Below are 15192 nucleotides of genomic sequence, written 5' to 3' on the forward strand. Positions count from 1 at the left end.
AGCAAGGGGTTGGATGGGGTTCTATATATGTAATCTAGGTTTGATAACCAACAAGCAAAATAAATCTAAAATTATATTTTATGTAAAAGGTAAAGTTCGTATAGTTTACTATGTGTTGACCCCCAACGACAGCTGAAAACATGTATAGGTTTCGTGATTTTTTTCGAATTGATTTCATTGTTGGTATAAGTTAGAATTCTACAGTCTTGATAATGTTGCTTATCATATTCAAGATGTCAAATGAAACTATGTATTATATTCTTATATGTTATCTTAACAGATCAAATAAGTCCAAATCAGACATATCAACACATAAGGAAAAAACTAAATAAATATATTTATTGGATATTCATATTTTTGTACAACTCATAGCCCCTAATTGACGTTTAAATATCATTGCTGTCACGCACAGGAAAAAATAGAGTTAATTCCTTTACCATTTAAGATTTTTTTTTATTAATTAATATTTTTGCTTTTAGTCATACAGTATCCGAACAAACGAAGAGTATACTTCAACATCCTACGTAGCTTCTACCAGAATCACAAATTGTATAGGTAAATAATGAAGCTTTTTATACTGCCAATTAATTGATTACTGGCCTATCATTGGTTATTTAAAATACTGGCCTGCCATTCGTAATAAAGTCTTTGTATTGGTCATTTGTATCGTATTACGTTATTTGTATAGAAAATATAAAGAGCTTCGTAAATAATACTTATTATAAATTAGATAAAGTAATTTTATATCATCTTAAAAACAATGTTTTCAATTATGCTTTTAGAAGACCCAAAAAAATTAATTTTCTATCAATTTGGTAATTTTTTTTTAAAAAAAGGAAATTTTTATGTTCACTTATCTATCTATTCTTTTTTTTAATATATAGCTTTGAATGAATAGATTGACATGTAGAAAACTGTCAATAGATATATTTGTAGTTGTCAGTAAAAACATTTGTTACTGACACAGAGACACAGCTCAGCTAAAGTACGTTCGATTCATTTTGTTTACATAGAGGTTTATTTTGGGTTTTTAAGTTGCGAAGCAACTTAGTATTTCTCGTGTACTGGTTAGTCTGATGTATAGAGACTTCTGATAGGAATGCTCTACATTTGTATAAAAAAAGTAATGGACTTGGAATTTTAATGTAAGGTAAAAACTGCAAGAAAGGAATTTTTATAATTCCATACAAAAGTAAAAACAAAAATAATGTTTAAAGGTCCTCTCTCTTATCAACTTTGTATGTAGACTTGATCATCCTTGTGACAAACCCCAAACTGTCCAGTTTTCAGCAAGACGATTCCAGTTACGTCATATAAGTTTTGGGAAAGAAAAAGGGAAGAGGGGAAGAAAATCTCTTCAAAAGAGAGCTGAGAAAAGGGAAGATATTTTCTTCCCCCCTTCCCTATTTATATGACGTCACAGGAATCGTCTTGCTCAAAACTGGACAGTTTGGGGTTTGTCATCCTTGTTGATGTTGTTAAGCAAACTAATTTCCGGTGTTTCATAGAAAGGATCCTAATTTTAGATTCATCATTTATATCACACAAACACAATACACACAATTTATAATACAAAGTAGAATGATGTCTATCCGCCTGTCTGTCCGTCCGTCTGTCTGTCTGTCTGCCTGTCTGTCTGTCCGTCCGTCCGTCCTTTAAGATCTCGGTAACCACTGAACCGATAGGATTCTACTCTTCAGGAAATATAACTACTGGTCTTGTGTATAACTACTGGACACCCACAACCCCCCCAAAAACAAAAAAATCCCCCCCCCCTCATTTATTTTATTTTTTTTTTTTTTAAGATTTCCTTGGTCCTTTTTTTGTTTTGCTGAAGATTTCCTTGGTCCTTTTACGAATTTCGCCTTAATTTTTTTTTGATAACCTCTTGGGGCAAAGCCCCTAGAGGCTAGGGGCGAAGCCGCTAATTTGTATAAAAACTAGGATGTCAACATCTATAATAGCAAAGAGCCTAAAAAATTGGACGGTTAAACAATCTATAATTAACGATCTTTTAATAACATCGCATTTAATACTGTACAATGTAATTTATTTAGAAATCTGGCGAAAAAAACGCCTTATATCGACATTCTTACATTGTATGACTTAATTATACAGATTGTGCCCAATCATGTAAGGAATCAATCTTCCAAAAATTAAGGAAAAATCATTCTCCATATTAGAAAATTCAAGAAAGCTAAACGCAAGATTATAAAGTTACTTGGCTTTCTATTTATTGAACCGTACTGTACAAAAATGATCATGAAAAGTTTGAAAATAATATGACGATTTTAAACTTGCCTAAATTAACGATCCTTTCATTATAGAAAAGCTTAGGGATAAAAGGTTATCTAAATTAAAGTAATATACTGGCTATAACACATTAGAAAAAAATATTTAAGTTATTACAGTTTTTAGCTAAATAAATTTTTTTAAAATTTATTTCATTTCAGTGATGGGTTTGATTCCAACAATTGTTCTGATGTTGTTGAACTATTTGATCTACAGAGCAGTTTCTAGGGTAAGTTTTTTTAGCAATTTTCATTAAAATGCATATTTAAGCACCTGTTTTAAATATATAAAATATAAGGAATGAGGTTTAGTTTTTCGTTTTTTTTGTTTTGTTTATTACTTTAAGACATATTAGGTTTAGGTTATATTGTCTACAGGGTAGCACCGCAGGGTTGGGGCAACCTTTTTTATTATTTTTTTCAAATATAAAAAGGTGGGGACAAGGACGTACAAGCTTTTTTTGAGGGGGGGGGGTAAAGAATTGAAAAATAAAGAGTTCATATTGGTTGGGTGGGTTATTACACCCCCCCTCCCCCAATTAACGTCTCTGTGTGGGGAGGTTTAGTGGTAGATAGATACTTTGAGTGAAATCATCGTTCATTCTACAAATTAATAGAATAGCTGGCTAGGAGAATTAAAACTTTTAGAACATGTTATGCATGCAATAATAATTTAAATATTTCTTTTCTTTAATCCCAAGTGAAAGATAAGACTGTACAGATATATTTTATTCTTTAATTGGAAATTAATTAGATCCAACAGACCAATATCAATTAAAGTTAATTACTATAAATGTACTTTTTTCTTCCGCATAAAACTGTTTCAGAAAAAAAATAATATAAATAAATAAAGAAAAATACAATCTTTCTTAATTATAATTTGTTGGTATATTATAAAATCTTAATCCAATAAGTTTTAAACTTTCTATTCTTTTATAAATTAGATTCTGTATAATCTGAGAGAAAATTCTGGTAAAAAACTGGATTGCAAACAAGAATAATTATATCTTTTAGGTATTTAGTAAAGAGGCAATAAAATCAATCTCAATTTTTGCCATGTAACTTCTTTGAAAAATGTTTTTTTCTTTGCTTAACATTCTTAAGAATTTGATGGTTTTATACCCAAATTTTTATAATCTTTTTTAAAGATCTTTCTTATTCTTATCTTCATACATTATGATTCTAAACATTAAGAGCATTACTGACGAATAAACAGACCAAACAAAATATTGTAGGATATCCTCGCAACAACTCACAAAGAACAATTTTGTAACCTATTGTGTCGGCTATTATCATGAATATAGGGATAAGTCAATAAAAATCAAAGCAATATTTGGATCATGAAAACGAAGTAGCGGGTTTCGTCGTATTTTCACAGTAGCTTTTCTCCTATTTCTAGCCCCTGTGGGGAACTCTAACCCTTCCATTAACATCCAAAATCCGCTACTTCGTTTTTTATCCATGATCCCAATATTCTAATATATTCTGTCTACTATTAGCCTAAAAGCTTTTAAAGAAAATTCTATAATTTTTCTTCTATCGTTCCCTGTATCCATGGTCGCAAAACAATTTAGGATCATCAAGTTTTTATCTCCGAACAACAAATACAATGAAATCAATTAGACACTTTTTATTTTACTAACGGCTGCGCTCCTATCATCTAGGAGATCTGTAATTACAGGATAGGGCGGGGTATTAATTAGCCTAAAACCCTCTCAAAACTTACATCTCAAATGTAGTATAAAACCATTCCATGACCTATTTGAGGCTTCCCTAAAATGAAGAAATCAATCGGATCTATAGTTATCCAAGTTTAAGCTTTAGACAAAAAAAAACCTTAATACTTTATCTAATGGGATAAATGAATATAGAAATGATAAAACAAATTTAGGATTTTTAAAGAGATTAAAACAATTATTGTTATGTTATATGAGCGTGTTCAGTTCATCCTTGTTTTTGTATACATTATGCATTCTTTTGTTTGTTGTGGGGCTCAGGTTTTACCAGCTTATTGGATTTCAATTTTCAATTTGTGTGTTGACTTTACAAATTTTGCATAGTAAACATACACACACACAAAGAATTAGAAGATTTCTTTGTACATGATTTAATTTTGTTTTTAGATGAGCACAGGGGCGTCCAAGCTTTTTTATTTGGGGGGTAAAATTTTGAAAATAAAAATTTTAGGGGTGCCTACGGCACCCCTTAACCCCCCCCCCTTATTCGTTGGCGTAACAACTTTGGAAACTTTTATTGAAATATTTTGATTTGCATGTTCATTAAGTTGAGTTCAACAACTAATTTTAATCTACAGTAGGGATAATTTTGTGTTTTATCACCCTTTAGATCCCTGTATTCAGATAAATTGATATTTTTGTGATTACTTTAAAGATAAAAATATAGTTTATATCAAAGGCTATTTTGCAGTCAAACTGTCCAAAAATTAAATTTATCTTTTTATTTATTTAGGTGAGAAAGTTAGAATGTGTATGTGCTACTTAAGATCTGTAAATAGAAAAGACCATTACATTGTGCGTTTTAATAAGCTTTTAATATTTGTTCTTTTTTAAGGTCAACGAAAATAGAAACGTGAAAACTAAAAGATCATGATAAAACATCTTTGGTTAATTTTATAATTTAATTACAATATTATATAAGAAGCTATATAATAATTATTTTAAGATCATAATTAATCTTTTTTGTTTTAGGCCTATGCGCACCACAACTCCATCACCCAGGGAAACGCGCACCGCCGCGACTCTACCATGGCCGCTCTGCTCCTCGGCATTGTCATTGTTTTCATGGTCTGTCACTCCATCAAGATCTCTCTCAATGTGTACGAGGCGTTCCAGGTATGCTATTTGGACTTTTCAGTAGGGCCTGTTGGACCTTGTAATTCTTGTTTATTTTATTTTTTTACAAACAACATTGAACAATAGTATTTTTATCCTAATATAAGTAACAGGATATCTATTTGTATCTACTGAAGCTAACCGCTGAACCATAGACGTCCAAAGGGGGGGGTAATGGGCCAATTACCCCCCCCCCCCCCCAACGAATTTGGGGGTGCCGTACGACCCCCAAAATATTTTTCATTTTACCCCACCTATTAAAAATTTACCCCTACCCTTGGGTGCCGTAGGCACCCCCAACAATTTAGGAGGGGGTATTTACCCCCCCTCCAAACAATTTTGGGGGGGTAAATACCCTCCCCAAAATAAAAAATCTCTAACATAAAAATTTTTAATACTAAATATTTCTGAAAATTTAAATTACCCCCCCAAAAATTTTAACCCGGGGGTAAATTTTGGGGGAGGTAAACAAAATTTACCCCCCCCCCCCAACAGACTACCCCCCCCCCCCCAAAAAAAAATAAAAAATCTCTAACATAAAAAAATTTTGCGCGCTTCGCGAGCATTTTTAATACTAAATATTTCAGAAAATTTAAATTACTCCCCCAATCAAATTTTACCCCCGGGGTAAAAATGTTGGGGGGGGTAAAAAATTTTTTTACCATTTTACCCCCTCCCCCCCACTTAAAATGTTTTACCCCCCCCCCCAAAAAAAGAATAGCTTGGACGTCTATGCGCTGTAACGATAAGGTTCTCTTTAAAAGTTGAGCTTTTCATAGTTCAAGCGAAGGCTTATAACTATTTTCGGGAAGGTTCTAGACGCCGCTAGAATATAACAAAAATTGAAATAAAAGTAAAAAATTTAAATACAATAAATCAATAAGTTCACTTGTGCTTTTTTCTATCATCTATCCACTTGAAATGTCAATATAAATATTAGAAGAAGTGATGACAAGTCAATATAACAAATGATTTTGTTTTTAAAAAAGATATTACATCATTCTTAAATATCATTGTACACTACAGGTTGACATATTTGGTACAAACATTAAATATTAGAACGTGTAAGTTTTATGAAAACAATTACCTCACAAGGTTTTATGTTTTTATGGTTTGCTGACCGTTTTTTTATTTCTCCCAAAGACCTTGGGTAAAGTGAATTAAACACCTAATAGACAACCATCCCTTGGATTGCTTTATATTTGAATGGAAGTCCTAAAACAAAGTCCCAAACAGCAAAAGATATAATAATGTTGAACAGCATTGATACTGACAAACAAACAAACATTAATATCTTATAGAGTAGCCTCGCTGCAATAAAAGGATTATCCAACATGCAATCTTATAAAATATTATAATGAATGAAAATTCCGCGAAGTTTCTAAGCAGATATTGATGAAAAAGAATTATGCACATATCCCATGCATATAAATGATTGAAAGTTTTAATAATATGCATCAAGAATTGGATTAAGTTTTAACTTGACTTTTGTTCTACTCCAAAGTTTTAAACGTGATTATAGATTATGATTTATATGCCTTTTTGGGGAACTTCATTCAATAGAATGTGAATTATTTTTTGCCTTATTTTTCTTTTATTTCCTTTTTTTGTCTACATGGCAATGAAAGACTTTTATCATCTTCGACTTTTTTGTAGCAAAATCTGTTAAAGAAGATTGAAATTGGATTATATAATATTCATTATATTTATGACTTTGAAGATTTTGCAAACAAATTAAATTGCAGGTTATGGAACTATGGCCCTGCAGTTACAAGCTTGCCTGGGGACCTAAACAAGAATTCTTTTCTGTTGTCTCACACATGCTCATTGGGCTCAACTCATCTATCAATATTCTTATCTATGTGTTTAAGGTAATTTTTTTATTAAAAAGATAGTTTTGAAAAAAAACAGACGTTAAAAAACTTGTGAAAGGATTAGATTAAAACAGAAGAGGGGGAAGGGGTTAAATAACTGTATGTCCCCACCCGTAGAGACACTGTGCCGACTTTCAATTGGGTTTCTGAATATCAACCAATAGCGTCGTAAATATTATCGCAGCCAAGTCGCTACAAAAGAGTCGAAATCAGTTTGCTAGCAGACCAAAAAAGGTCCCAGGGCCCATACAAGGGCTAGGTAGTTTTTTGGGGTTAAAAATCTATAATTATTACATTTATTGTAAAAGGGAAGGAAAACTTAAATTTTCAAAAAATCTATTACTATCTTTATAATGATAAATCCCTATTAAAAATTCTTATTTTCAGGATTTCAAATTTCGTCTAGTGCTTGGAAACATAATATGTGGACTAATGGAAAGTTTATTTCTATAGCTTTTTTAATAAAGAATTCACATCAACGGTGAACTAAATGCATTATTTAATACCTATATTTGCGACAACTTTTATTACACGAAAGCTTCTAATTTTAAACATTTGCAAAACGGCTTGCTTAATTTTTTCAAGATCCATGTCAGATCTATATAGAAAATACACGTCTATAGGTGAGCTTGAGTTGTCCAACCATCTTGTTTTAGATATACGCCGGATTAAAATCTAGCTTTCGCAATAAAAAAATCTATTTTACAGTTTGTATGTAAAGATTTTACAGGGAAAATTATTCTTTTTTCCTTGACTTTACAATGAAATAAAAGAACAACGGTTATCCTCAAAATGCCTTTTCGAACACCGAACCCCTCCCCAACCCCCTGAATTTATTTTGAAACTTAAAATAAAGTAGATTGGGTAGTTTTCATGTTTTTTTATTTAGTTTAAGTTAGATTAGGTTACATTGAGTACAGGGTAGCCCTGCAGGGTTACTGCACCTCATTTATAGGACCTTAGTGATAGGTGAAAAGATGAAAACAAAACTACAAAGTTAGGGGAAAGGGGGGAATTGTTTAATCGCTAGGCACTTTGAAGGAAAGCACCAAAAGAAGTTACAACATAAGATTAGTGGTTCTGACTTTTATCTTCATTTATGTTTCTTAGTATTGTAAAAACTTTACATTTTTGTGGTTAATTCAGGAACGAGGGGTGGGAAAATTATACTATAAGTTTTATTACAACATTCTTTCATTAGTTGGCACAAAAACTTGAGTTACTTTCATCAAATCTTAATTGTTATTCTACAGAAAGAAGGGCGGAGATATTTTGTATATCATAATTAGAGATGTATTACATCATTTTATCATCCATTGTCTTATCCTTTTATTTGACAAATGTTATGAAATAAACTTGGTAATAGAAAGATGGAAAGATAACCATACAACAGAGACGTCACTCCCCCATCTCTGCAGCAACAAACATCAACCTAATCAGCACAAGGTAACACTATTTCCAGTATGGCCTCGAAACTGATCATTTCCGCTGGATTAGAACCGGTTCTTAGCCAAACTGAAAAGTTATTGATCGTATCGTAGTACAGACAATTTTCCATAAATATTGAAATAAAAATCATAACAATCTTATATTTTTTCACTCGAGGATAACAAATAACTATTTCTTCACGGTATCTTGAACATGATGTGCATTGTGCGTCTTTGGATTTAGGTGTAACGCCCTCAGGCGCTCGATGGGTATTTGATAACCCTTTGATTGCACGTCCTTTGGCTGGAAGTCTTAATTGTGCAGGGTAATGTGGCATTTCCGCTACTCTTAGTAGTTATTACAAGTTACCAATTTAATTCTATAATGCGACGCAATGTGGTCAAGACTCGAACCTATCTGACTGCGACAGACATAGTACAGTGTTCTTTGAAAAGCCAAATTTTATACTATTAAAAAACTCTTTTGAAAAGTCTTCATTCTTTCTTTGTATCATTTATGGGAGTCCCACAATTTCCACAGAGTGTGATATCCGAAAAGTGTTTCATATTTGCAAAAAAACATTATAAGAAACAGATTAAATATTTTTTAATGAAAGTAGAAGCGTGCGGTAGAAAGTGTCAACACCATACCCCACACTCCCCTTTAAATTAAAATTGGGAGGTCTGGCCTTTTCTTTTTTTACTTCCTAATGGTTTTACCCCCCCTCATCTTATGAAACGTTGTGCACGCCACTTAATGAAACTGAAGTAAAAGGAAAGGGCCAGTTTGTGTTGTAATGGTAATTTTTGGATCTAAGAATGTGATAAGATATATTTTTCGGAAATTAATACACACCAATTTAAGTCAAATCTTTTATATTTATGTCAGGAATTTTAAGGGAAAACATAATGGACGATAAATTAATGTGCATTCCCTATGATGAACAAAATTACCACTTCTCTAGATTTAAAATATTGGTTGAAAAGTTTGGACACTGATAATTGAACCAACCAATAAAAGCTTTAATCCAGCATGTGAGAGAGAGTGGAAATAAACATTTAAGCACCAAAATAACTTAACAGTCCAATATACCACCCTGATTTCTACTAAAGCATATATGGAATATATAATTTATGTACAATTTGAATTTCTTTCATCTCGAGATTCTTTCAATTTGCCAATATAAATAAAATAAATTTTTTTTCAAAATTTTGCATTATTTACATCAGAATAGTATAAAAGGTTTTCCATCAAAAAATGGATAGGGTTCTACATAACAAAATATTTTACCTTTAATATTTCAGACGGTCAAATTTCTTGATATTTTACTTTAATTGTTACAGCCGTTTACAAATCTTACTGGATATATACACACACTTACTATATACTTGCTCTTAGTTTAGGGTAGAATGGCGTTTTTTCCTGTAGTAAATATTGAAAGCAAAATACTTTTTCTCTAAAGGCATATCTCTTTAAACTTCAATAGCATTGATATTAGTTTAGGAAAAGATTTAAGGGAATTCTATTATATATCTTTTCCTAGAAATACTTCTGTTAAAAATCAAAATCCGACTTCTTTTTAACACCAATGCTACTCTACAAGTTAATTTGTAGTTTTGCCTATATTGTAGGGTGTTTTATCCTTATGAAAAAATGTAACAGGATGTCTCTGTATGTGTGTGTCTCTGTCTGTCTGTACCGAAGGATCTTCCTAACCGAGAAGCCGTTATGGTTATCCTTTACAGAGTAGTTTCTCAGAGGTCCTGGGAAGGTTTATAACTATCACCACCCTCCAAAGATAAAGGGGGGTGGGGTGTGTCCCCCGGCCCCTCAAAAAAATAGTGATGTATCAGAAGGATACACAAGTTGACTTTCAAGTTGCTTTGTGCACACACACACACACACACACACATGCACAGCAGGAAGAAGCATGAGTTTTACATGTCAAATACTGATCCATTAACATTAACAACAGTACTAGATTTTTAAAGAATAGTTAACATTTTTATTATTTACAAATAATTGAAATAATTATAATTTTTTCAGAGTGACCCATCTGGAAGTAACCATGAACAACGGAAATATAACCTCAACTGGTGTTAAGGATACTCAACTATAAATTTATCCAAAAAAAACTTCACAAAAATTACTCAAATATGGATCCAAAGAAATACATACATAAAATATTGTTCAAAGTTATAAAGTAGTTTTGTTAGTGATTATATATTGTAATATTAGATTGATAATATTATTTCCAGTATCGTTTAAAACCGCGATTAATACCCGCTGGTTTAGAACCGGTTCTTAGCCATACTGAAAAATCCCAGACAATTTTCCACAAATACTAAAATAAAAATCATAAAATTGATACTAGTTTTGTTAGCCCGTGCCCTTGAGTTAACAAAACTGGTTTTAATCTTATAATTTTTCATTTTAATATCCGCGGAAAGCTATAAATAATACCATGCGATAAGTAACTATTAAAGTTACAAAAATTCTGATTTTATTTTATATAAAATTAGTTTGAAAAAATTCTATTTTTTAGAAATCCAAAATAATTGATCAAAAATCAATAACAATTATAATATTTTTTAAAAATTGGAACATTTTATTTACTTTTTTCAAATTCTTATATGTAGTACAAAACAGGATTTTAAAAAAAGAACACAGTAATAGTGTCTGACTGATTATGACGTAACAAAAAAAATTAGCCAATGAGAGGCCACTATAAATTTTACCATTGGTCAATAACGGCCTCTCATTGGCTATTTTTTTTTGTTACGTCATAATCAGTCAGACACTATTACTGTGTTCTAAAAAAAAGTTAGTTACAAACATTTTGTAATAATAAACAGTCATTGTTCGTACCTGTAAATATTAACATGCTGAGTGCTTCTGAAAGTTTCTTCAGAATATTAGGTTATTTATTATACTTGAAAGGTGTTAGCATTAGGAAGGGATGGGACATTGGGCTGTTTATTACACTAGTCCCCAAAGTTTACAATAACATTTTCTTATTAGTTGGCTTTGGGACTTTTATTGGATTTTGATTGGTTGTTCATTAAGTTGGGCGTCCCAACGTTTCAACCATTTATTGTATTCTAAATACATCAATTAATCGGCCATTGTCTTATCCCTTTAGATCCCTGTATCCTAAATACATCAATTAATCGGCCATTGTCTTATCCCTTTAGATCCCTGTATCAGCATACAATTGGGAAAAAGCAAGATAGCATAGGTTAATCAAAACTAGATATAGTAATGACAACCTTCGTACCTGCCCCCAAAATATTATTCTAGATTTATTTTGCTTGTTTGCTATACCTTATTCCTGATTCAAAACCCCTTATGAATACGTTGAACAGTGATTGCAATGTGGAAAAAATAAGCATTAAAATTACATTTTACCTAACTTTTGATGTTGGGGTTTTGTACACCTTTCCTGTATATGTAGAGTATGGATAAAAATCTATTTTTTAAAATCAACTTTTAAATTGATGGGGAAACTTTCAGAAACATTCTTATAGTATATTGTTATTGAAATGTCTATTAGTGATTTGTAAATATTGTAGATGCTTAATTAAGAAATATCAAGTAATTTATTACTTATTCTATATGAAAAGAAATATGTTCAATTTTTGAAAATCATTTTTTCTAAATATTTTATATATTCTTCTGGAAAAATTAAGTGGTTGAAATTATTATCACTTTTTCAAAATTTCTAACATTCCACAAACAATGAAGTATGCTTAAAGGACACCAATTAAGTTTAAAATGCACCCTTTTGATTATCATTATTAATTATCTAATTATAAAAAATATATTTTAAGAATTTCTAATAAGTAGAATTAAAGTTAAATTTTATAATTTTCCATTTGTTTAAATATAAGGGGGGTTGAAGTGTGTCTACGCCCGACTTTATCAAATAATGGACCTGTTTACATTAAACTTAAAAAATATGAATTGGAGTCTTTATACAAAGAAATGACACAAAACCAGAGATAAAGGAGGGAGGGGAGAATGGACTTAAAATGATTCATCCACATAAACTAAACATACACTCATTCTGTCATTGGCTAGCTTGAAAATCTTGGGTTAAAGAAAAATAGATAACAAAATAACATTATCCGTACTTTTAAAAATTTTAAATTTTTAAAAGAAAAATCAAATTTAATTGAAGATTTAATAATATATAATTGTCCTATCCCTCTATCTCTGTCAAAAGCATTTGTACAAAGAATTTAGAAGTGTATATATTATATAGAGTATATATAAAATACATGTAATTTCATACTTAACCAGCAATCAGATCATAGAATTAGTACCTTCACTTGTATATACTATTGCTAAATTATAAATATATTTATTATATTTTGTTGTAAAAATAGTTGGCTATAATTTGTAATGTTAATTAATATATATATATTATCGTTTTCAATAAATGTGTAGAAAAAAGTTATTTTATTCATTCAAAGTCAAACAAGGATAATAATATCTGATATAAAAGCGAAGCTTCTCAAATTCCTTTTCATAAAAGAAGTAAAAATTGGGTAATCTAGAACAGAAACAATTTCTTGTAACAGTGTCATCAAAGATTTGGGAACAAATTAAAAGACAATTAAGGATATTAGAACTTGGCCTTTTTTAAAAGCGAAGCTTTTCTATAATTAGGGTCGGTCCGTCCGTACGTCCGTCACAAACGGATAGCTTTTTTAGTTAATTTAGGCATGTTAGAATTGTCCTATCGATTTCAAACTTTGAATGGTGATTCCTTTAGTAGTTAGGTACGATTTAGAAAGCGTAGCAACTCTATAATCATTACAAGAATGTCCGTACGTCCATTTTAAAGATGTTGATTTTTTTACTTTTTTAACAACAATTTTTTTTGTGATCTAATCATACGATTGATCTGATTTTTGGTATGTTTTTTTCCTGGGACAACAAAGTATAATGTTATAAGCGAAGCAACTCTATAATCAAGTCCTAAAAATGTAAGTATGTCCATAAATAAGTACAAATTTACACTTACAATTTTGCTTCAACTCTTATACATTTTTATTCTGATTATTCAGTTCTGACACTATATAAGGGTTAATGCCCGTTTGTCCTACAGTTTCTGTGCTTCACTTTTATGGATGTTGTCATCCTTGTTTTAACATAAAATAACCTTATTGTTCTATTTTGTAGCTCAATGATATATAATATAATTTTTTTATTTATTAGCCTTTGATAAAAAATTTAGTTTGAGAGGTATTGTTTTTGTTTAAAGAATGTAAAGTAAACCCTTCGAACATACGACTGGATAGCAATCAAACACCCTCCACCCCTATTTCTAACTTTTTAAAAACGTGTATCTATGCCGTTCAGGGTCCTATTACTTTAGGGCACTAGACATGCGAGACCTTTTCAAATTTCTAACCCTAAATTAAACATTAATAATACTTTATTTTATTTGTTGTTCAATATTGGTTGAAATGAAAATGCAGTATTTGTTCTTGTTTATTTGACCCCGTTACTGCAACATCAAGTCAAGAGTTGCATTTTAAGTAAAAAAAAACTTTTTCAAAACTTTTCCACGCTAAAACCTATATGTGTTGCAGTAATGAATTTCAAGTTAAGATATAGTTGGCTTGCACCTTGTTGTCCTACTTTTTAGAGAAAGGGACATTAGCAGCCGCAAAAGACATTGTTTTAGAAAATGGTGGTTTCCCTCAATTTGCCTAGCCTATAAATAAAATATAAGAAGGAGGGTGAATTTTCTTGTTAGGTTAGTTTATTTTGGGAAAAGGTTAACCCCGCAGGGTTAGGTAACCCGATAAGAACCCTCTCCCCAGCACCCAGAAAATATGGCTGAACTTGCCAAATTTTATCGTATTATGGCACTTTTGTATATTTTATAAAGTTATTTGATCCTATATGAGCAGTTTTATTCTTGTCACCTGTGCACTCAGATTAGCAGGTTGATGTGTTAAAGCGGAGTACAATGCCATTTGTATTATCATTTTGTACTTGTATTATTTGTCACCTTTCTGTATTGGTGAATTATAAAAATATTTCAATAACATTATCAAAAATAAATAATATTAGGTCATTATAAAAGTATTCTTAAACTCTTTCTAAATAATGATATAATTTACATATAAACTCTTCCAAAGTTTTTGAGTGGATTTAATAGTTGAGACCTCTGCATAAAATTTTACAAGTCATCTATATCTTCACACTGCATTATGTTAATAACTGGTGGCAGCGTCCCTTGTTCACTAGTAAAATATTTTCAATTTTTTTATACTCTAGCAGCTATGCCCCCAAATGGACATAGGGGCACTTAATTCCATTTTAGTTGTAAAAAGAAGTAAGGAAAAAAAAATTTTTTGGTGAAGGTTTTTTTCAGGGGCGATCATTCTTGGAGGTTAGATGTTATTCAACTCCTTCAGTAAGAAATATATTGGTCTAGCGGTTAGCGAGATCTTAAAGTACTGATGAACAGAAGACATCCTGTTACTTTTATATGAGAATTATAGAAAAGATAAAGATTGATAAAGAAAACCCAGGACGATTTAGCTCTTTATCAGACAAAAATAATAAAAAATATAATCTTTTCTGAATATGCAAATATTTTGTAAAACAGAGGCATCAATTCTTTCTGACCTTATACCTCTGCTAAAACTGGAAACTATGAGTTGACATTTTAGTTTCATAGTTTATTCTTCAAAAGTAAGGTCTTTGGAAAAACTGGTTTTACTTTTT

The 15192-nt window shown here is 30.9% G+C and overlaps 1 protein-coding gene and 1 long non-coding RNA gene across 2 annotated transcripts in view; both read left to right on the top strand.

The window, feature by feature from the left end:
• The window catches only part of LOC145327893 (FMRFamide receptor-like), a 28757-nt gene extending 21287 nt beyond the window's left edge, over nt 1-7470 (top strand). Inside the window, exons 7-11 of the mRNA XM_080171426.1 lie at nt 480-555; nt 2454-2521; nt 5000-5143; nt 6889-7014; nt 7405-7470. Of these exons, the coding sequence (XP_080027552.1) occupies nt 480-555; nt 2454-2521; nt 5000-5143; nt 6889-7014; nt 7405-7470 (480 nt within the window). The remainder of the gene's footprint in view (nt 1-479; nt 556-2453; nt 2522-4999; nt 5144-6888; nt 7015-7404) is intronic.
• Nucleotides 7471-8382: 912 nt separating this feature from the next.
• LOC145322812 (uncharacterized) lies at nt 8383-10885 on the top strand. Its single transcript, XR_013880811.1, has 2 exons — nt 8383-8463; nt 10492-10885. It is a non-coding gene; the product is annotated as an uncharacterized LOC145322812 (long non-coding RNA).
• The last annotated feature ends 4307 nt before the right edge of the window (nt 10886-15192 follow it).

This window comes from Acartia tonsa, chromosome 1 (genome assembly GCF_053477335.1).
Source record: "Acartia tonsa isolate MP-2025a chromosome 1, ASM5347733v1, whole genome shotgun sequence".
NCBI lineage: Eukaryota > Metazoa > Arthropoda > Copepoda > Calanoida > Acartiidae > Acartia > Acartia tonsa.